At 40.6% G+C, this 22,017-nt stretch overlaps 1 protein-coding gene across 4 annotated transcripts in view; it reads right to left on the reverse strand.

Moving 5' to 3' along the window:
• Nucleotides 1-22,017, reverse strand: part of TRIM36 (tripartite motif containing 36) — a 43,497-nt gene that overhangs the window by 16,516 nt on the left and 4,964 nt on the right. The window contains exons 1-5 of one of the 4 annotated variants that reach the window (XM_027552620.1): nt 15,483-15,782; nt 13,199-13,433; nt 9,816-9,845; nt 5,275-5,600; nt 2,285-2,431 (exon numbers count right to left, since the gene is read on the reverse strand). In XM_027552620.1, the coding sequence (XP_027408421.1) occupies nt 2,285-2,431; nt 5,275-5,600; nt 9,816-9,845; nt 13,199-13,433; nt 15,483-15,509 (765 nt within the window). In that variant the 5' untranslated portion in view covers nt 15,510-15,782. Of the gene's footprint in view, nt 1-2,284; nt 2,432-5,274; nt 5,601-9,815; nt 9,846-13,198; nt 13,434-15,482; nt 15,783-22,017 lie in introns of those variants that run through there. The other 3 variants (XM_027552618.1, XM_027552622.1, XM_027552619.1) reach the window with 3 other exon arrangements.

Below are 22,017 nucleotides of genomic sequence, written 5' to 3' on the forward strand. Positions count from 1 at the left end.
TAAATTCTCAAGGAACCCAAAGCTGCTCAAAGCTAGCTTAGTTCTCAAATGTTGGTAAGTACCAATCTCCTGAGAGCCCATGAGAACACAGACGCCCAAGTTCTTTGAAGGAGGTCAGCACTGGCCTCTGTAACTTTACCAAGTGTCCCAGGAGACTCTAAGGCCCATCAGAGTGTGTAATCACCCCCTGCAACACTCCGGTGAGCAAAACTGAAATGATATCATAAACCTGTCACCTAGATCATGAAGCCCTCTGATGTAAAACCTAAAACCAAGTAAGAAGGATGATCTTAGGAGATCTTCTTGTTATTTTTAGCCAACCCAAATCATTTTATCCTTACTAAAAAGTGAATAAACTGAAAACTCCATAGGGAGTCTATTTTTTCTAAAGTCTGAAACATAAATGAGAGAAATTAACAACAGAATACAAAGGCTAATTTAGGTGTATATTATTGCCAAAGATTAATTCCAGGTAACAGAAAAAAAATTTTTTTGGACAACTTGTGTAATATGCAACCAGTAAGAAACAAACAAAAAAGAAGCCAAAGTTAAAATCAGCAAACAGTGGTATATTGCCAGTGTGAGGCACAAGAGAAAAACTAAGACAGGATTTACTCCCTCACTTGAAACAACTAACAGAACAAATGGAACAGCTCTCAAGACACTGGACATCAAGAAACAAAAAGCAGTGACCTTGAAGGATGGGAAACAAGATGAGCCTATGGTGAAAGCGTTAGTCGCTCAGTCATGTCTGAGACTTTACGACTCCATGGACTGTAGCCCACCAGGCTCCTCTGTCCATAGGATTCTCCAGGCAAGAACACTGGAGTGGGCTGCCATTTCCTTCTCCAGGGGATCTTCCTGACCCAGGGATGGAACCTGGGTCTCCTGCACAGCAAGAGGATTCTTTACCATCAGAGCCACAAGGGAATATGGTGGCCCCAGCTTATTTTCTGGAGAAGACTTCCCAGACCTGATGCAGAGAGTTCAAACTAGGCTCAGGATCTCCTGTGAGAAGAGGAAATGGAGCTGAGAGTCTGGGAAAGCCAGAGTTTATAGACTGTAACACCTAAGAACAGATAGCCACAAAAAAAAGAACTCCAGAGATTTACCAAGGGCGTCTCTTCTGTATTCACAAGAGCTTTGGTCAATTCGTGTGTGTAAGGAAATTGCCACAGGCTGGGGAAAATAACACCCACAAGAATTGAAACGAACAATTTCAGAGCTCACACAAGTTGAGAATAGTGCCTATTCCCCACCAGCCAGACTAAAAAAAAAAAACATTAAAACCCTCAAAATTCACAGGGCATTGGCAAGAGTAAACAAACAACTTTAACAGTCAGATAAAATTAGTCCCAGACCGAAATGCTGTTCTGTCCTGCCTAAGAAAGCTTAACACTAAGACCCAAAAGGAGCAAACTGCTCCCAAGTAAATTAATCATACACTAGAAGAAAACCCCCAAAGAACTGTAGGAATACAAAAATATCCAGGGCTCAACAAGGTAAGCTTTGCAATACCTGGCAGCCAATCAAAAGTTGCCAGGCTTGCAAGGCAGGAGGGGAATCCAACTCAAAATGATGAGGAAAATCAGTCAAAATTGACCTACAAATGACAGAGGTTGACAGAATTAGGTAAACAAAGGTGGACAATAAACAAAACCTGTAACCCACGTGTTCAAGAGGTCAGGCTGAGCATGACAGACCCACAAAACACGAAACATGAAACTGTAGGTAGATATGCCAAAAACACATACATATATTGTTAAAGGAGACAACAATTTAAATGGGTGGTAGATTTCTAAATGAATGAATTCCTTTTAAAAAAGGAAAAAAGAATGAAACAAAAAAAAATTTTTTTAAGTATTAAGAGGGCCATGTATAATGTTAACAGACAGCAAGTAACTCAGGTTTAGCTAGTATCCACAGAATAGACAAAAAAAGTTTATACTTATTCTACTGGCAAGCAACAAAAATCAAGCGTTTTCAAAAAGCTACTAACCACACTCAAGGTCATGGCGCTGGGCTCACACAGGGATGGATCATAAGGAAGAGTCCTTTGTCCCTCTCAGCACTCAGACTTTAGAACTAGCACATTACAAGGACGAAGAGCTGCCTGGTCACATATACTAACAACCTAATATTAGCAGATCATTAAGCAATGCTTCAGACTGTTAACTCATTTCAGCAAAACAGATCACACAATCTGCCACGATTTTATACAGAAAAAAAAGTTAAGGGTCTAAAGTTATAAAGAATCAAAATTTAGTTCTAAAACAAGCTCTACCTTTAAGGTTTTGTAGGCACTGCTCATGGTGGTTACGCGGTGATTGGAATGATTCCCACCCAACTTACAGAGATGACACACTGGCCTCCTGCATAGTTCACAGTACATGTTTATCCTCTCTGTTTCATGCTCTGGGCACATCAAAATCTATTGAACAAAGGATAAAAGTGGGATTAAGGGTCCTCATAGATTACATACACTCAAAAGATGTCAAGTAATTGGATAAAGTACCAAAACACAAGGATTTGCATTATAAAATCACTAACTAAAGCCATCTAAAGTAATAAAAGAAATAAAAAAGTAAAAAGAAATAAAAGCATTTGGCCCATTGTATGAAAATTGTCTACATTAGAATTATTGTTTTTTAATTTAAGGGTTCAAATGGTCAAGTAATTATGTAAACGTTATTTCCCCTAAACTTAGTGCTAAGGAGTTGAAAATTTCTTTCCTATCAGACTTAAGTAAAACACTTAAACAAGCTAGAAAGGTCCTCTGACCACAATGACTAGGCAATTATTCATGATTATGATCAATGTTTATAAAGTATTAAAACAAACAACCATGAGAACCTATTGCTTCATTATCCTCACAAGAAATCTGTCACTAAGGAACTTGGAACACTTCATCATACAAGGTTCCAAATGCTTGGTTTTACATATTGTTTACCCACACAATGAACAAATTTAGGACTGTGCTTTCCTGATTTTCGTTTCTACCTTTTTATTTATTCCATAAACTATCATCATAGTTAAACTGAATTTTATATAATATAGCTGTTTTCATTTGGAAGAAAAGGATTGTTTTAATCAAAAAGCTGTTAATTATTCCACAAGATAATATTTTAAGCAGCTACAACTGGTCTGATAGCTTAGAAAATTTTTTTTTAATTCTAATACAAAAAGTCCTAATACTAATATGTAGCTCCAGGAAAAATAATGGAAAAGATTTCAAATTTTTAGGCACATCCAGGTTCCTACATTCTCAAAGCCATTACAATTAGAATATAAAACTTCGCTTCATGCAAAGAATGCAAGAACTCAAAATTACAAGTAAATATTCTATAGGATAAGAGACACCTTTTTAGAATTTTACTACAGTGAATAACACTTGGAGGGAAAAAACTTCTCCTCAATATAACTTCTTCACATTTCATTCTCTTATCAATCTTACATTTGTAAACAGAACAAGACTATAATTTATACTCAAAAATGGTCAACTTTATGAAATTAACTCCTAAAAACTAAAGCCCAACATACTTAATAATTATAGGTTCCTTCATGATAGAATAGTACTAATCAATTTAATTAATATTTTAAAAGACACATCAAACACTAGGTTGAAGTCATAAATTTTTAAAAATCTATGACCTTAAGCATTTAAGCTGAGCTAAGGAATATAATAGCGAATTTTAAAGTATTTAATAAGTCTATTGCTGCTGCCGCTGCTAAGTCGCTTCAGTCGTGTCCGACTCTGCGTGACCCCATAGACGGCCTCCTACCAGGCTCCCCCATCCCTGGGATTCTCCAGGCAAGAACACTGGAGTGGGTTGCCATTTCCTTCTCCAATGCATGAAAGTGAAAGTGAAAGTGAAGTCACTCAGTCGTGCCGACTCTTCACGACCCCATGGACTGCAGCCCACCAGGCTCCTCCGTCCATGGGATTTTCCAGGCAAGAGTACTGGAGTGGGGTGCCATTGCCTTCTCCGAAGTCTATTGCTACACTGGCACAGTTTGAGAAAGAAGTCATTCCAAAAAGCACAGGCGCAGGCTGCTCTTGTTTTAATCCACCACACCTACCCCATTTAATAAGAAATGAGAAGTATTCAGCTCACAGTTTCAAGATAACTTTGAAGACTGTTTTTTTTTTCCATTTTTCTATGGAAATGTCTTATGCTTAGTGTCTTACGTTTAACAACATAAATAGAATTCATATTCACACAAGTTACTAGGTTTAGGGGAATGAGAACAGCAATCAAAAGAATCAATTACATGTTTTAAATCTATATAAAATCAGAAAGCAGTATTAAGTGAAGATGTCAAAAACACATTCTGCTTTTGAATCACATAGTAGGGCAAACCACAATGCATAGAATCCTTTTTCAAAAAACAGAGTAATGTTTATTTATTTATTTACCTGGAAGAATAATAAAATAAATCACAATGTATCCTTTATCTAGCTTCAATAAATATCCATTCAGAGACAACTATAACCTCATTCATCAAGTTCCTTTGTACATTATTACAGAAACTACCCAAATACTTAAAAATGCAAATTCCACTTCAGATACTATATAACCATTATATCATAAGCTTCAAACTATTCGGCTGTAATTACTCTTATTTATTCATGGTACAATTTAGGTAACTAAAAATGTCAGGATGTTGCCCAACCACACCTTTTAGACAATGACAGGCTTGTCATATTAAAGGACAAAAGCTTTTTAACTTTAACTATCTCAGTCTTAAGAGTATAGAGAGTATATCTGACAGAACTTTTCCTCTATTTCTCAGTAATCATTACAAATACTCAGGTATTGTACATCATTGTGTTTTAATAAGAGTGAACCATACTACTGCCTTCTAAGCTCTGGGGACGTTTAGCAACACACTAACTCTTGCCTGGAAAATCCCATGGACGGAGGAGCCTGGTAGGCTGCAGTCCATGGGGTCACTAAGAGTCGGACACAACTGAGCGACTTCACTTTCACTTTTCACTTTCATGCATTGGGGAAGGAGATGGCAACCCACTCCAGCATTCTTGCCTGGAGAATCCCAGGGACGGGGGAGCCTGGTGGGCTGCCGTTTATGGGGTCGAACAGAGTCGGACACAACTGAAGCGACTTAGCAGCAGCAGCAGCAACTCCAACTATAAGGCCTTAATTTCTCCTGTCAGCTTTTAAAATTATTTTCCTTCTGTCAGGTTCTGGACTTGGTATAATTCATCTCATCATATTAAGTTTAATACACTAACTTCATAGAAACATCACTCACCTTGGGTCTAAAGTTCGTGGTTGGACCCACATACTCATGCTGCGCTTTTACAGTGCCCCACGGATGGTAAATTTTGAAGCATTCATTGCAGTAGCTTGCGCTGCAGTCCATGCAGCTCTTTGTGGATTCCTGAGGTGGTGGCTTACAAAGGTCACACATAATGGCTGTGGCCGCCCTGGCTGCCTGCCGATATCTTTCAACAATAGTTTCCAAAGTGAAATTTCGAAAAAGACCATTGATACCCCGCTCTCCAAGATCCACATCATGCTCACAGCCAGGACAAGGAAAAGTGGTTGTCCTAGGGGTCAGTGAATTGCGCTTCCAGCCTGTGTAATTAATAAGTTCTTGTTTAGTTACATAGGTAGGAAAATGAATAGAATGAAAAAAAAAAGGAGTCATGTTTTGCAAAGGTATGTATCTACATATATATTCCAAGAACGTAATACTCAAAGTGGCTGCATATGAATCAGTTCGTGTACTGAAAATTCTTTTTTTTTTAAATGGTTTTTCCTTGGTATACAAAAGCCCAAGCTACTAAGTTACCAAATCAAAGATGAAAGAAATTATTCTAGAGTAAATCCCATATAAATCCCATATTAAATCAGGTATGTGGACGAAGCATACAATACTACACAGGGTCAAGATTTTTTGAAAGTAAACAATTATATAAACATGGTTATTTTTATACATCATACCCAAAGGAATGTGGCTTGCATTTAAATGAAAATATCCTTGGCTGATTGATAGTAACTGACTTTATACACAAAAGGGCAGGAGCCCTTAACCCAGGCAGGGTCCATGGATTGATTACAGGAAGATTCAAATAGTTTAGTAAACTATTTGAAATTGCATGCAAAATTTTGTATCTATGTATCCATACATACTTTCTGGTTAAACAATCCATAGCACAAAAAAATAAAAAGAAATTAAAAAATTAAAAAAAACAATCAAATCCATAGCTCAGATTCTCTGAAAAATACGTGACAACAAAATTATTAAGAAGCAATAGAGGGTATCCCACTGTAGTATTGTTTTATCTAGAAAATTCAGTTGGCAAAATCATTAGTTAATTCAATGCAATCTATAAGAGAGTGAAAAGCTTATTCATAGACCTAGAATGTAGTGACTTTAAGAGGAACCAACCATTTATTATCTTCTTATGACCTGAAAAAAAGAATCATTAAGATTGTTTAATTCAGTAAGCCAAAAGATATACCAAAAATACTACAAGTAACTTTACAACACACCTTTCCTCAGTAGTATCCTGATTTTAACAAATCAAGAAACCAAGGCATGACAGTCCTTGCCCACAGGTTCGCAGGAGTCTGGGGTGGTCTGTTTAACACAGGGGCATGCCTATCCTGCTTCCTCCTCTCCTGCATAAATCTAGTCCAAGCAGGTAGTCTTGGTTGCCCACAAAACAACTCCCTAAGTACAAACACAAACTGTTTTGGCTATAGCCTTCTTTCATACTACTATCCAATACCAAAAGTGAGTGGTTAAATCTAGTAAATCACATTTAGAAAATGTCTTTAAACTGCTGTATTAATATCGCCTAGGCAACATTACTATCATTACTGAAGACTATCTTAAAGATGTCTGACATATCACTACATAGGTAAAATTTAGTGATCAGTCCACGGTATGAGACATTTGAAGTGACTTTACAACATGCAAAACAGCATTAGGCCCCCAAAGCTACTTATGCCACAAGCATGCAACTGCATTATTTTAAATTTTAAATATCTTCAAAAAATTTAGACATTTTTAAACTTTACATTTAAAAATATACCCAAGAAAGCAGTCACATAAAAATGTGAAAATCCTATGTAAAATATATCCTTGTAATAATTCCAAAAACATGCAATATAGTATGAGATATTTCACACCACAGCAGGCACATAATAAAATAAGCAGCAGAACTAGTTTTAAAACACATGCCAATGAAAATTTCATTTAGTGAAAAAACAAGCCAAATAATTCTGGAAGTGATACAGTGCAGTGGTCAAGTTTAAACAAATGGAAATTCATATTTAGTTACATGCTTCCACACATGAACTAGGTGATAAAAATTAAAATGGATAACTAATCTTAACAGTCAATGTTTTAAAAAAAGGAATTATTGGTTTTATGAATTGAAGGTTGTGCTCAATTAAGTAATGGGGAAAAAACAAAAATAAATTATGCCAGTAAAATCATGCTTTAACATGTACACTGGTGACACCCAGATTTTGACCCTCATGTTCAGAAATTTCAAAAACAAGTTTTATCCCTTTTCTGTAAGCCTCTTTTGTTTTTACAATAAAAAGTAAGGTGTAAGGCATCACACTGAACTACTTAAACCAGACAAACTATTAAATCAATATATCTTGGCTATTTTTCTAAACAGATCTTAAAAGCTCTCAAAATTTTTTTATGAATCTAAAGAACTTTTATTTTGTCTGTCTTATCTTCTACCATCGTTTTCATAAAAATAAACAATAAAATATACTTCAGGGCAATAAAGAAAACAAGACAAATCTAAAGATATTCTGAGAAGTAAGCCAGATGGAAAAAAAAAAATCAAGTCAATAGAACTAAGAATAAAACATAACAGAATCAATATTTCTCTATAACTCTGCTAATCCAGTAACTATTAGCCAAGTGCGGCTATTTAAATTTACTTAAAATTTAATATAAAAAGTCAATTCCTTGGTAGTACCCACATTTAAAATTGTCAAAAGCCATTTTTGGTTACCCTCTTGGATGGCACAGGGTCAAGCGTTTCCATGATCACACAAAGGTCTGTGGACCGTCCTACCCAAAAGCACGGTATAATAGGACGGGAGTAATGACCACTTAGAAAGGTAAAGCGGCAAAACAGGCCAAGCGAGACAATTTTCCAAGTCAAATTCCATTCATTGGGTTAATGATATTTGCTAATTATCTGAACACTCTCATTTTGCAGAATCAACACTTTCCCCCTATACCTTTAACTTCAAAGACAGATTAAACCAGTTAAGCATAAAAATGAAGACTCCAAAATTATTTCAAACTGGTTTATAGCAAATCCTCCCTCAAAAGTCATCTTTCCATCACAATTTCCCATTTAAATGACAAAAAATAGTAATAAAGCATTTTAATATCGAGTATTTCAAAACAAAATTCATCACCAATCCCAGACCTATTCCAACTGCATTATCTTCTGCCATATTCTGGCTGCAAACTACTCCCCACTGTTACTACCTGGCCACACAGTAGACGGTATCTCCTCAGTTGACATCACGCTGGCTCCCTGGTGCTGTGCAAAGGCTGCCGCCTTACGCACCACCTTAATGCAGCCACATTCTGACCATCTGATGCCTATGAGTTACATTATCCCTTTGAGTATTAGATTTTCAAACTGCAAAAACTTTCTCCACTACCCTTTGAATCAAAAGTGGGTAATGAGCAATTATTTTTTTAAGCAAACTGTTCCTACCTCTCCTCCTAATTACTAAGTTTCAACACCTCAAATTCTCAGGGTCTCACTAAAACCTATAAGAGAATGGATTACCTGTGGCTTCTAGAAGTGGCTTAAGATTTTTAAATTGAGGCATGTAGAAGAAGATGAGGAAAACAGAAAAGGGTAATATTTCAGGTGTTTATTTTCTCCACCAAAATTTAAGGTATCACCAGCATTTTCCCTCAAAAAAAAGTAGCCAATTTTACTTTAAAGGTCAACTGGAATAAAAAAAGAAATTATTTTAATATGATGAGTTGGCCCACCTTTCACACAAAAGCAATGTACATTATTTATTCACAATGAGAAAGACCCAAATGTTAAAACTCAGATCCCAAATAATTTAAAATATTAACAAAAAATACACCATATGTATAAACAAGCAAAGATTTATGGTATTAACTACCAAAATTATCAATAAAGTGAAACAAAGTGAAGTCGCTCGGTCATGCCGGACTCCTTGCGACCCCATGGACGCAGTCTACCAGGCTCCTCTGTCCTTGGGATTTTCCAGGCAAGCGTACTAGAGTGGGTTGCCATTTCCTTCTCCAGGGGATCTTCCTGACCCAGGGATCGAACCCAGGTCTCCCACGTTGTAGGCAGATGTTTTACCATCTGAGCCACCAGGGAAATTATCAATACATTTAGGCAAATTAAGGTACTGGCTTATTTAACCTCCCCAAGGCAGCAATATGGCTGTTAATTTAAGCTTTGCTCCATTAAGTAAATGTAAAGCATTTTTAAGGTAACATTTAAAAAAATAGTAACAAGGGGATGTCTTTTTCTTTAAACATATCCCATCATGGATACATACACGTGTGTGTGCATATATGACAAAATGCAAGCACTAATAATCAGAACTCCCTTTAAAAACATCAGAACTTGCTTGAAAATTTAGTCCTGTTGACCTTTAAGTCATGTCAGCCCAATTTGTTCACTTTCTACATGATTTTGAAGACTTGACCACTGATGATGATTTTAATTTATCTCTATAAAGTTATTTAATTTAAATCCAACACTATACTGCCTGCGGCCACACAAGCAATAAAGCATTTTCTACCTCTCCACCCCAAAGATCTCCGTTGTGATGCTGTGAACAATGAACAGAAAGCTGGATTTAGAATTTAATTTCAAAGAGAAGATTCACAACATGTTAACAAAAGATAAAGCAGTAACTGTGTCCTACACATAACACAATTATTGAATTGACAGTAAAAAATGTGTTCCTCCTGGTACACATAGTATTTATATAAAGCCACCAATGTAAAGCATTCATCGAGGTTATTTTATCACAGTTCAGAATTAAACACTGTTGGTGCAGCAATTAAGAGCCTATACTTCATCCTGTGGATCTGTGTTTTTAAACAATCACATATTTGTGTTTTTAAACAATTACTTATGGTAACTGTTGAAAATACAAAGTCAAAGTAAAGTATCTTTGCTTGTTTTAAGTGACCGAAATCAGCACAATAAATAAATATTACTAACACTGATTGTATCTTAATGACAACAGACAAATGGGACATGACGACAAAATGGGAGAAAAATCTTGTGTGTATATATATATACACACACATACGACCAAAAACGAACAGTTATACAGCTCTTTTAGATTTTACAACTTAATATGCTAATGTTATAGATACACATCTTGCTCTCCTTCAAGGCATCCTTTTATTTTTAAATGTGTCAAATGAAACATGCAATGCAATTTGAAAGAAATGCATGTGAAAGTGTAAGCCACACATCATTTTACATTTTCCAGTGTGTGTGCACTCAGGCATGTCCGACTCTCTGCGACCCCACGGGCTGTATCCAGCCAGGCTCCTCTGTTCATGGGATTTTCCAGGCAAGGATACTGGAGTGGGTTGCCATTTCCTCCTCCATTTTCCAATAGCCATATCAAAAAAGTAAAAATAAAGAAGTGAAGCTAATTTTAGAAATACATATTTAGTAATATAATATATTCAAAAACTATCATTTCAAAATGTAATATAAAATTATTAGAGATATTTATGTTCATTTTTTCCTTCTAAGAGCTCCACATGTATCCCTCCATTCAGACTACCGTGTTTCACGTGCTCAACAGCCATATGTGGCCAGTATACTGGACAGATCTGGAACGTCTGCTGCGAACATACCTAGAGCACTACTACTCTCCCATGAGACAGCCATCATATTCTGCAGTCACACCTTTCTCCCAGCTAACATTCTTATTTCCTTTAATCACTCTCCGCAGAGCAGCTTTCTAACTTGTCCCCTGTCAGGACACAGTTCAGATTAAAAGGGCTCTTCCTAAAGAAGAGGGAAGAACATATCTAGTAAATCTACTTTTGATCTCTTGTCCTGGAAAACAATGCCATTATCAATGAAGATAAGCCATTATGGCATGCTCTATACAAATCTCATAGCAGACGTTTGCCATTCAACATCCATGCGACAAATATTTATTGAATGGCTACCAACTGCTGGGCTAGGTAAGTTCCTGGAAACAGAAACAGTTAACTATTTTTTATTCATGTTTTATACTGATTCTACAAAAACTAACCAAGTCTTAAGATTAAAAGCCTAAACATAATAAAGAATTTCATGAAATACACATGTGAGCTCAATCTAAAGATCAGTAAAAATACTAGTATTTAACTAGAATCTCATTTAATGGACTGGGCTGAACATTAGTATACAAAAAGTGGATCTTGTTCATCAATCAAGCCAGGGTCCCTAATTATTCTCTAAGAATCTACTAATAGAAGATGAACTTTTATCTGGTAGAATGGTTTCAAGCTATCACCGTCTTTCCTACCCTCCTCAGTACACCAGTCTCCTCTCAGGAGGAAAACATGAAAGTGATAACTTCACAAAGAGCAAAGCCCTCTCCACCCTCATGCACCCTGCACCTCCCAGTTACCCAATGCTCCCTTTTATGTATACACATACAACTTTTATGTGCGTAAAATACCCTCCAAACAACTAGTGATTACCATTTAAAGAAAAATTCATGGATTTAAAATACCATAGTACCACTCTTAGCACAAATCTCCTCTTATCCACTCTCTAATGGAACACACAGACACAAATACTGCCCAAGGAGATTCCGTATCATAGCACAACCAGAGGTGATGGCATTCTCTAGCACGCAAATGAGAAAAAGATCTTTTTCTGATTTAAAAAAAAAAGTTTCGTTTTTGGGTTGTTTTTTGTTTTTTTTTTTTTTTTTTTACAATATTAAAAAGTTACTCCTAAACGAAAGAGAAATAGAGTGGACAAAGGATGAAACTAGAAACTTCAAAGCCCAAACCAGGCAGAGCTGAAGCCCTGAGATCTGGTGCTCATGGCCACTAGAGGACTCTCCTCAACAGGAAGGAAGTGCTGAAGGTAAGGCTGTGACATTTCTATCCAAACCTTTGCCTCCTCTTGATTCTCACTGCTCATTCTGGCCCTTAATTTTCCAATGGCCTTGTTCCCAGTGATTTCAAATTCATTTTGATCTACATTAATCCTGCAATAGATGTTCAGAAGAAAAAAATACCATCCCAGTAGTGTTGGAGAAGACTTGAGAGTCCCGTGGACTGCAAGGAGATCAAACCAGTCCATCCTAAAGAAAATTAGTCCTGAATATTCATTGGAAGGACTGATGCTGAAACTGAAACTCCAATATTTCAGCCACCTGATGCAAAGAACCGACCCCTTGGAAAAGATCCTGATGCTAGGAAAGATTGAAGGTAGAAGGAAAAGGGAATGACAGATGATGAGATGGTTGGATGGCATCACCGACTCAATGGACATGAGCTTGAGTAAACTCCCGGAGTTGGTGATGGACAGGGAAGCCTGGCATGCTGCAGTACATGGTGTCGAAAAGAGTCGGAAACGACTGAGCAACTCAACTGAACTGAGATCTACTTCTATAAACTATTACAGAATTCCACTGTTTAGCTGATGTTCAAAATTGTTATTTTAAAATCTGGATCAAAAAAAATGGCTGAAGAATAAAATGTATTAGAATGATACCAAATAACATTACTCTGAAAGGCTTCTGGGACTAGGCATTACATAGTCTCACCCTTTAATTTTGCATATTTATTTACCTATTACCAAACATAGAAGAGTCCCTAGTAAGTACTTCAGTAGTCCATTATTTCAACCCTCCTATAAAGGACATCACAGGGTTATAGAACATGCCCTAAAATACAGACACAGTTAACAATGGGTTTAACACAAAGCTGGTGTTCAACATCCAATATCCACTTTAAATGAATATCAAAAGACAATTAAAAGTTCATTCTGACATTTTAAAAGTTCATTTTAAGAGAGAGAGAGATTCTTGTATAAGTACAGTTTTAATTTATTCACCTGGAAAGATTAACCCCCAAAATGATGAAATTTCCCTTCTACAATTATCTCTGAACATATAAACAAGCTTCATCAGCCGGTTCTACCACATACCTGGTCTGCTAATTCTGTCAATTTTATCCACACTAGGGGAGGGAAGCCGAAGTCGAGGACTGCTCTGATTGGAGTTGTCAGACCCCACGTCATTGAATGAATCATCAAGCATCAGTAAGAGCTCCTTCACGCATTTATGACAGATGCTATGCTGACAAGGGAGAATCAACGGGTGGGTGAACAGCTCCTTGCATGCCGGGCAAATGAGCTCTCTTTCGATATTCTTAATGGTAACCTTAATGAGAAGCAGAAATCAGAACAAAAGGCTTTTAGTGTGTAAATACATTAACTTGCTTATACCCCGTGTATAAATACATATATAATTACTACCGAAAAGAATTAAAGATTTTTTAAAATCTGAAGTTTCTTTTTGGGCTATGAAAGTCTACACCATTATTTTATCCACCCCCTCATCATCGCTTGGCCTAGAAGTGAACGAACGGACATGAGATTTTACGTGAGATGGTAAAAGTATATATATATATTTGAAATATGAGAAAAATTAGCATAAAATATTTGGCATCCATAATATTTCGCCTTCAGTGAAATTCTGAAAGTAGATTACTTTAATAAAAATTAAGAATATAGCACCAAAAAAAAAAAAAAGAATGCAGCACTAAGAACAGGATTATTCCTATTTAGCACATTAGCTCTGTAACTGACAAGTAACAGGAGCTGGTAAAAACTAGACTAGTCATTATGTTCCTGGACCCTATTTGAAATCTACTTACAAGCTGAATGATCAGCAATTTTCTACATTAAACGTGATCATTTTCCACATGCAGAAACTGTAATGTATGTAAAATACTTGAGGTTCTCAGGCTGAATACCAAAGCAGTTATGTTGAAAGCACTTTATGAATACTAAAAGGGTAGGGAGGATTACAAAGAACCAGTATAAGTGCTCTCAATGCTACAAGCTTGCACTATTTTCAATGAGAAACACTTAAGACTCATCACAACTATAAAGGTCTAATGACCTCATACCAGCTTTCCCATCCTTTGCCTGTGCAGTTTTCCCTCCATGGATCCCAAGCTTCAGGTGCTATGAATCTATATTTAGCATCCTTGCAATTGTAATAATGGTACAACGTTAGTCAACCATTTCAACTACACACAGAAAATTAAAACTGAATCAGTTCACTTCTTTTAGTTAAATAAAAATGTATGCGAGTCTATTCCCCTTAAAATAACACCAAGTGAGTTAATAATCCCTGACGACAGTACTTCAGCCAACGGGCTTTATCACTGTCCGTGGGTCGTGCAATGCAGCGGTTCTTGCTGCATCACTCAATAAATTATTTTGTAAAGCCCGCATCACGTCAGTTTTAGAAAATCTGGAAGATATCCACACTTCACAATTCACATCAAAGAATACAGAATCTTCACATCCTATCTCATTTCATAAAGAATTTGACACCTAATTCAAAGGGAAATATTGTCTTTCAAAATCCAAAACAGATTCTCACGCCCTATTTTATGGGAGGTTTACCTCTCATTGGAAGATCTAAAATCATTTCCACTTTTCTTGTACACAGAGCAGTGTATAAGCTTTCTAATCACGATGGATATAAAGCAATTCTTACGCAAAAGAAAAACGAGTGTTCATTTTACATACATTGAAGGGAAGCAATCTGATTACTAATAATGTGGTGTGGTGGCTCCCCCAATTAAGCCATTTCAAAATAAATGAGGTTCGACGGAAAACCAACAAGTTGAGAAGAACTGCACTGCACACCCGACTCCCTGAAACAAAAGCACTTGAACCCCGACAGCTGCCGGAGCAAGTCCGCCCCGCGCGGGCAGGCAAAGCCGGGGAAGAGCCAGCGCTCGCGGCGACCGCGGGCCGGGCTCGCGGGGGTCCGAGGAGGACTCGAGCGCCAGCCCCGCCGTGCTCCGGGACAAAGGGCGGCGGTCCCGGCGCCCGGGGCCGCGGCGGGCCCCCGACTCCTTAAGGCGAATTCGGCAGTCTGAAGGCCACTGGAGAGCCCCTCCCCAACTCCCCGAGGCTCTCAGGTGGGCCATCGCCGCGCCCGAGGGGCGCCCCCTTCCGGGCCCGGGTGACCTCGAATCCGACCCTCCCCTCCCAGGGGCAGACAGGGGGCGCCCGGGGTTACAGAACCGGCCCGGGGCGAGGAAGGCGAAGAGGAAGCGGGGCCACCGCACGCCCGCCCCCGCTCCTCGGGAAGAGAGGCTCGCTCCCGGCTCAGGGCAGCGGAGACCGAGCGCGCGGGGCCCCGGCGCGCCGCCCTCGGGGCTGAGGCAGCCGCCGCGCCCCTACCCACCAGCGAGTCTGAGCCGTCCCCCTCCATCGCAGCCTCGGTGTCATCAACGGCAGGGCCCCAGCAGGCAGACGCGCGGCCCCGGGGAGGCTCTGGCGGGCGGGTTCCCGCGGCGGCCGCCGAGCCTCGGTTCGGACCCGGAGGGCAAGCTGGTCAGCCGGCCCCGGCCAGCGGACCGACGCGGGCAGGAGGCGGCCAGGGCGGACTACAGCACAGGCGCGGAGAGCCGAGCTCTGCTCCTGCGACGGCCCCGGGAATCGCGGCCCGCGACCGGCTGCGGCGGCGGCTCCTGCGGACTGCGGCGGGGCGGGCGGCCGCGCGGAGACCCAGGCGCGGGCCGCGGAGGGCGGGGCGGGGCGGGGCGGCGGCGTCGCCCGGGCGACAGCGCCCACCGCACAAAGGGGGCGGGGAGGCCCGCGGCCGCGCGGCGGGCGGGTGTGGCCTGCGCCGGGGTCTCCGCGCTCCGCCGCCGCCGCCTCGGCCCGCTCCCTGCCGCCCGGCGCGCCCGCCCGAGCCGCGGCCGAAGCCCCCTGACGGGGTCGGGAGCCTCGGAGGGGCGGAAGCGAAGGCGGGGAAGGGGCGGCGGCGGCGGAGGGCCGAGCCGGGGCGGGGCCGAGGTGGAGCGGTCCCGCGGCGCCGCAGCCGCCTGCATCCTGGGCCGCTTCTCCGCGCCATCCCTCGGCTCTGCCTCCGGACGTCCGCGCCTTCGGTAAAGCGCGCCTTGAGCATCACAGACAAGCACCACTTCCTGACCCTAGACGGGGCGGTGAGGCGAGGTCGAGCCCAGACCTCCTTCCCCATGTTGTCGCACCGGTGCCGCGCGCGGCAGGGAGGCGACCAGGGAAAGAGCCGGCTCACACCGCCCTACCCGGGCCGGGGGTTTCCCCGAGCGGGTCCCTGCCCCAGCCCCGCACCCCTCCTCTTCGGCCCGATGCGCAAGGCGAGCTGCTCGCCAGGCACTCATGCTCTGCTTCTGCTTTTACACACCAAGGCGCGGCGCCGTCACGCACGGCACGTTCTTGCCAAGTGGCGCTTGGACACGCCACAAGAGGGTTGGGGTCCCTCTCCCTGGGTACTGGCCAGGAATTGCAGCGTTCCTACCCGACTTAGGGTGTGCGTCCCGTCCATGCCGCCGCTGCTCTGCGGGTCCCTGCCACCCAGCCCCGGCATGGAGGGTGCGGGGAAATGGGAACAGGTGGTCCTGAACTGCTCCCGCACCCACGCACCCGCTGGTGGGCGCGCCCAGCCAGTGGTCAGGCCCAGCTTCTCCAGCTCGAAGACTGCTGCTGCTAAGTCACTTCAGTCGTGTCCGACTCTGTGCGACCCCATAGACAGCAGCCCACCAGGCTTCCCTGTCCCTGGGATTCTCCAGGCAAGAACACTGGAATGGGTTGCCATTTCCTTCTCCAATGCATGAAAAATGAAAAGTGAAAGTGAAGTCGCTCAGTCGTGTCCGACTCTGTGCGACCCCATGGACTGCCGCCTACCAGGCTCCTCCGTCCATGGGATTTTCCAGGCAAGAATACTGGAGTGGGGTGCCATTGCCTTCTCCGAGCTCGAAGACTAGCTGCGCAAAATTCACCTGCTGAAGTCCAAGCGCGTTTCCTCCAGATTTCAAGACAATTCGAAAACAAATGAACCTGGGTTTGTTGAAAGCCGTCTTGTTAGATCACGCCCCTGCCCTTCCAGCGGGCTAAATAATTCCATTCTCTTATGTGTAGACTGAGAAAACAGGCGCTCTAAACAAACAGCTGGGCGAGGGAACCGCAGAGCTGTAGCGCGGAATCCCGAGTAGGTTTTGACCCGCTTCCCACTTTTGTTTCCTTTTGGGACAAGTCTCTCGCTGTGACCAGTTCCGCCGTCTTTCCACAGCACTGTCAGCAGAGGTAGCCTCTTCTCCAGACGACAATTAAATGACAGTGTGGCAGGGTACAATTGAGAACAGCAATGGACCATAGCAAAGGTCTTTAATGGAATGCCCTCAGTTTACAGATAAGGTGCAGAGAGGACGAACACCTCACCGAGTAATGCCTGGTTGCGTGGCTTTACAGGCTGGAGTTGAGGCTGCTTCCTCCCCACGGGGTCTGAATCGTCCTAATCCGGGGGAACTGAGGAAAATAAATGCCTGCGAAATTTAGTAGCCTGTACGATGTCCGACACAATGTTCTCGTATAGATTTTAAAAGGCTCAACCATTAATAAGCATCATAAACCAATTTTTGTTTTTAATTATGGTCTTTTGGTTCAATAATTACCCTGTCGCTCTAATCTTACACCACCCCACTTGAATAGTGCGTTAGTCCAAAACGAATCAGTTGAAGTACAGACTAAAAGAGATTAGGTTTCGTTAACATGAACTAAAAAAAAAAAACTGTAGAGACAACATTTGGCTGCAAGTAAACTTGAAAATCCTTCCATTATGCAAATCAAATGCCAGTAAGTTGCCATTTTCCATCTTACTCTCAAAGTTCAAAAGTTACCTCAATACACTTGGTTGAGAATGGGGGAAACAGGCACCCTCAAACTTTTTTGTAATAGTGCAGATTGGTTTGGTTTATTTGAAGGGAAATTTTGCAAATCCTATCAAAAAATTTCAGTGCTTCTACTTTTAAGCAATTCCACTTCTAATAATTTTCCCACTGAAAGACGTGTGTGTGTGTGTGTGTGTGTGTATGCACGAAAATATGTACACAGATCTCTGAGGGACTTTATTTGTAGAAATTAAATATCTACCATTCATAATGCACATTCACACCATGGAATACTATTTAGCAGTTAAAATGAATGCACTGATGGGAAAGGACTTCTAAAATAGTGTAAAAACAAACCAAAAAAAAAAAAACCACATGGATTCTGTATGTTGCCATTTTGGCAAAAATAAAAAAGATGAGACAAGCAGGCATATTGTTTATGTGCACAAATAAGCAAATAAAAACGTCTGCAATAGAGCACAAGAAATGCTAACAGTGTTGTGAAGAAGTAAGGGGATGAAGCAGGTGTGGAAGACACTTTCCTTCCACATTGTATTGTTTGCACTTTATAGTATGTACCTGTTTTAGTTCTAGAAACTTTTTAATGTAATTTAACCCATAACCGTTTTTATACTTATGTAAACTCATCCATATACTTTTAAAAGCAAAACAGGGGAGGGTGAATATTGGTAAGAAGAAAGCAAATTTGAAAACCACCAGTCTAAACTGCCACTCTCCCACCTACCTAGTCATTGCTCTTCCCATGGCTGCCATGCTTGGGGTCATCTTATCACTTTCTCCCAACACCCATCCATCTATCAAAGAGAACCAATACCTTTCTCAGTTGCTCAACTGAAAGTCCTATGGGTTTGGAGATTTTAAAAAATCCTTCTCTCTCCTTTCCCCATCCCTCTCTCTGACAGCCTTCAAATGCTCTTGCAGAAACACAAGAGTCCAGTATTGTATGTGGGGCCTAGAACTACCATGCTTCTTCTTAGTAGGTACTGGGAAGCTTTTGAAGATGTTTAAGTAGGAATGACACAGAAGATGTGTTTTGTTTTATAAATCCCTATTCTCCCAATTTGTCCTGCATACACTATCCCTTGGTGCCTCCTCCCCCTCAGTTTGGAGTATCCTAGTACCTTCTTTTCCAAGTTTCTTTTAAAACATGGGTCAAAATTCAACACAAGGAAGCCTATTCCACATCTGTCACCCACTCAGTCGCTTGACCTTTATACTCTTGCCTACATTATGATATCTTATGCTTGTTGGCATTGTGTAATTGCTCTTCTATCACAGGGCCGTGAACTGTTTCGAATCTATCTGTTTCATGAAGTCCAAAAGGACAATTTCTCCTCCTTCGCCTGCTAACAACCACCACTCCCAAAACACACACACACACACACACTCACACACACACATTATTCAGGTCTGGTAAAATAGAGGCCCCAAAAATGTTCATGAGCTCACACTTAAAATATAAGCCTGATACCCTTTAGGCTATACAGTATTCATTAAATTAACCAGCTCTCTTTCCACACTGATTCCTAATACCACACAAGAGATTAAATTCCAGGCTGAGTCATGTCCTAATGGCCATGGTGCATATCTCAGTCAGTGCCATGAGGCACCACTGGCTCTTCATCTGTTCAGTCTGAGGTCAAACAGCCAGAGTACCATTCTGTGAGTATATCCTGAGCAAGAATGAGCAACCAGGTGACATGGCCAGCATACTCCTAAACCTTGCCCCCTGTTTGGAAACAATCTGGGTTTTCAATTAAGAGAGCCCTGGACTTAGGTGGTGAGGAAGGTGGCAATGAAGTCAAACCACAGGGCATTCCAGTAGATTGGCACATGCACTGTCTGTGCTGCTGGGTACCAGGAAGTTACAGGTAAAGGGACAATAAATGACACTTACCAGTTACTGACCTAAGTCTCTGGCAGGCCCAGCTCACCTGTCATAAAGAGTTTCTATGGGAACAACCTCAGAGGAGAGGAGTCCAGCCAGCCAGGAAGTTCAGATTTCCCTTGGTGGGCCAACTTCTGCTCACCTTTCAAGCTGCAGATCTAGTCTCCATCCTCATGAGTCTAGTTCTCACTGATCAGTTCCCCTTACTCTGAGCTGCTCGAGTACTCCCCTTACTGCTCAGTTTAACACAATTACATGCTCTTATTCCATACACTCATGTCTGACGTTTTATAAACTTTATCTCCCCATCCATTTCAAGCTTTTGTTTGTTTAAAAGAAAATCCAGGAGGCATTCATCAGCTAACTGGTAGCACCAGACCAACAATTTCAGAGTTGGTAGGAGGTACACAGCGCTGCCCTGGTAGACATGTTCCCATTAATGACAGGAGTGTATTGGCTGCGTAACTGGTAGACAAAGGGGTCCTTTAGCCAACTTAGGATGAACATCAATAATACTTAGAGGCTGTTAGCAGGTCCCTATAACTGCCTCTCACTATTCCTATACTTAGGGTTTCCAGTTTTAGCAAATAAAAACATAGGACACCCTGATAAATCTGAATTTCACATACATAATGAACTTTTTTTTAGTATATCTCAAATATTGAATGGGATATACTTAGATTAAAAAATTGGTTGTTTACCTGAAATTCAAATTTAACTCTACATCTGGCATTTTATCTGGCACCTCTACCTTCCATTGTTAAATAATCATAATTTGCATATAAGGTGTCTCAAGACCAAAACCTATCGTCAAAGTAAGTAGATGTAATAGCTTTACTTATTGAAGGCCTACTAGGTGCTAATAACAGTGTTAGGAACTTTGCACAAAATATTCATCTAATCCTTGCAATAACCCTGTGAAATAGGTATACTTCCCTTCAGAGGGGACATTAACAATGACAACTTCTCTCCAGCTTTATCCAGAGATTAAGTAATACCATCAAGGACACATGCCTACACACCAAGAGCTAAGATTCAAACCTGAGACTCACTCTAGCCTCCCTACTTTAGCACTGCCCACAGGTAAGCATCTAACATGTAATTTACAATTTCATAGAAAATGTGATTAAACATTATTTGACAAAGTCATTTCACAGAAAGTTTTTCCCTCCCAAATTATCTTTGAGCAATATAGTAAAAACATCAGAAGAAAATTCTAATATTTACAAAATTAGCCATTTTCAAGTGATATTGCTAACACCTAAATCTCTTTGTGTTCCCTCCTCCCAACACACACACTTTGCCCAATCCCAAGATATAAAAAAATATTTTAAAGAACACTTTGCAGTGGATACAACCTTAGTATTATCACCCAGTTTAGATCCAGTTGTGAAAGCAACTATCTATTGAGTCTTCAGAAACAGATCATTTGGTGGTATTTTTATTTTAGTCCCAGGAGATGTTTAAGACTTCACACTAGATTTGAGGGTTTTCCAAACGTACTTCTTTCAGTGCATAAGCATCTTGTTTGAAAGCAAATTTTGTGTTTATAAAAGTTCTTCAATTCTTTGTGTGACAAAGATATTCAAAGTTAAAAGTAATAATTCACCAAGTAATGGAATCATCACTGTTTCTCTATTAAAATTAAATGTAAGCTTTCCAAAGCCTCTTTGGATGTGCCCTAACAGTAACTATTGAACTGTAGGAAATAAGTGCTTTCTGGCTATGAATACATAAATATAAATATGTTTAAACTCTAAATAAAGACGTACACTAAATATAAATTCTTCTAGGTTTCCTGTCATCAAGTTTTCATTATATGATTCCAGAAAAGTATGCAATGGTGTAGAAAAAATAAATGTGTGAAGATGATAACAAATTAATAAGGTACATCTTTCTAGAGACCAAAACAGTTTGAAAACACTGCATTGTGTAATGCTAGATTTTGATCACAGATTTGGAAAGCTCTCTTTTAGTCCAAAGAGATGAGTTACAGAACAAAAACAAAACAAAACCACAGATTGGGAGAAGATATTTGCAAATGATCTGATCAACAAGGGATTAGTCTCCAAAATTTACAAATAGCTCATGACACTTAACAGCATCAAAACAAACAACCCAATCAACAAATGGGCAGAAGACCAAACAGCCATTTCTCC

The sequence above is a fragment of the Bos indicus x Bos taurus genome, chromosome 10 (genome assembly GCF_003369695.1).
Source record: "Bos indicus x Bos taurus breed Angus x Brahman F1 hybrid chromosome 10, Bos_hybrid_MaternalHap_v2.0, whole genome shotgun sequence".
Classification (NCBI taxonomy): domain Eukaryota; kingdom Metazoa; phylum Chordata; class Mammalia; order Artiodactyla; family Bovidae; genus Bos; species Bos indicus x Bos taurus.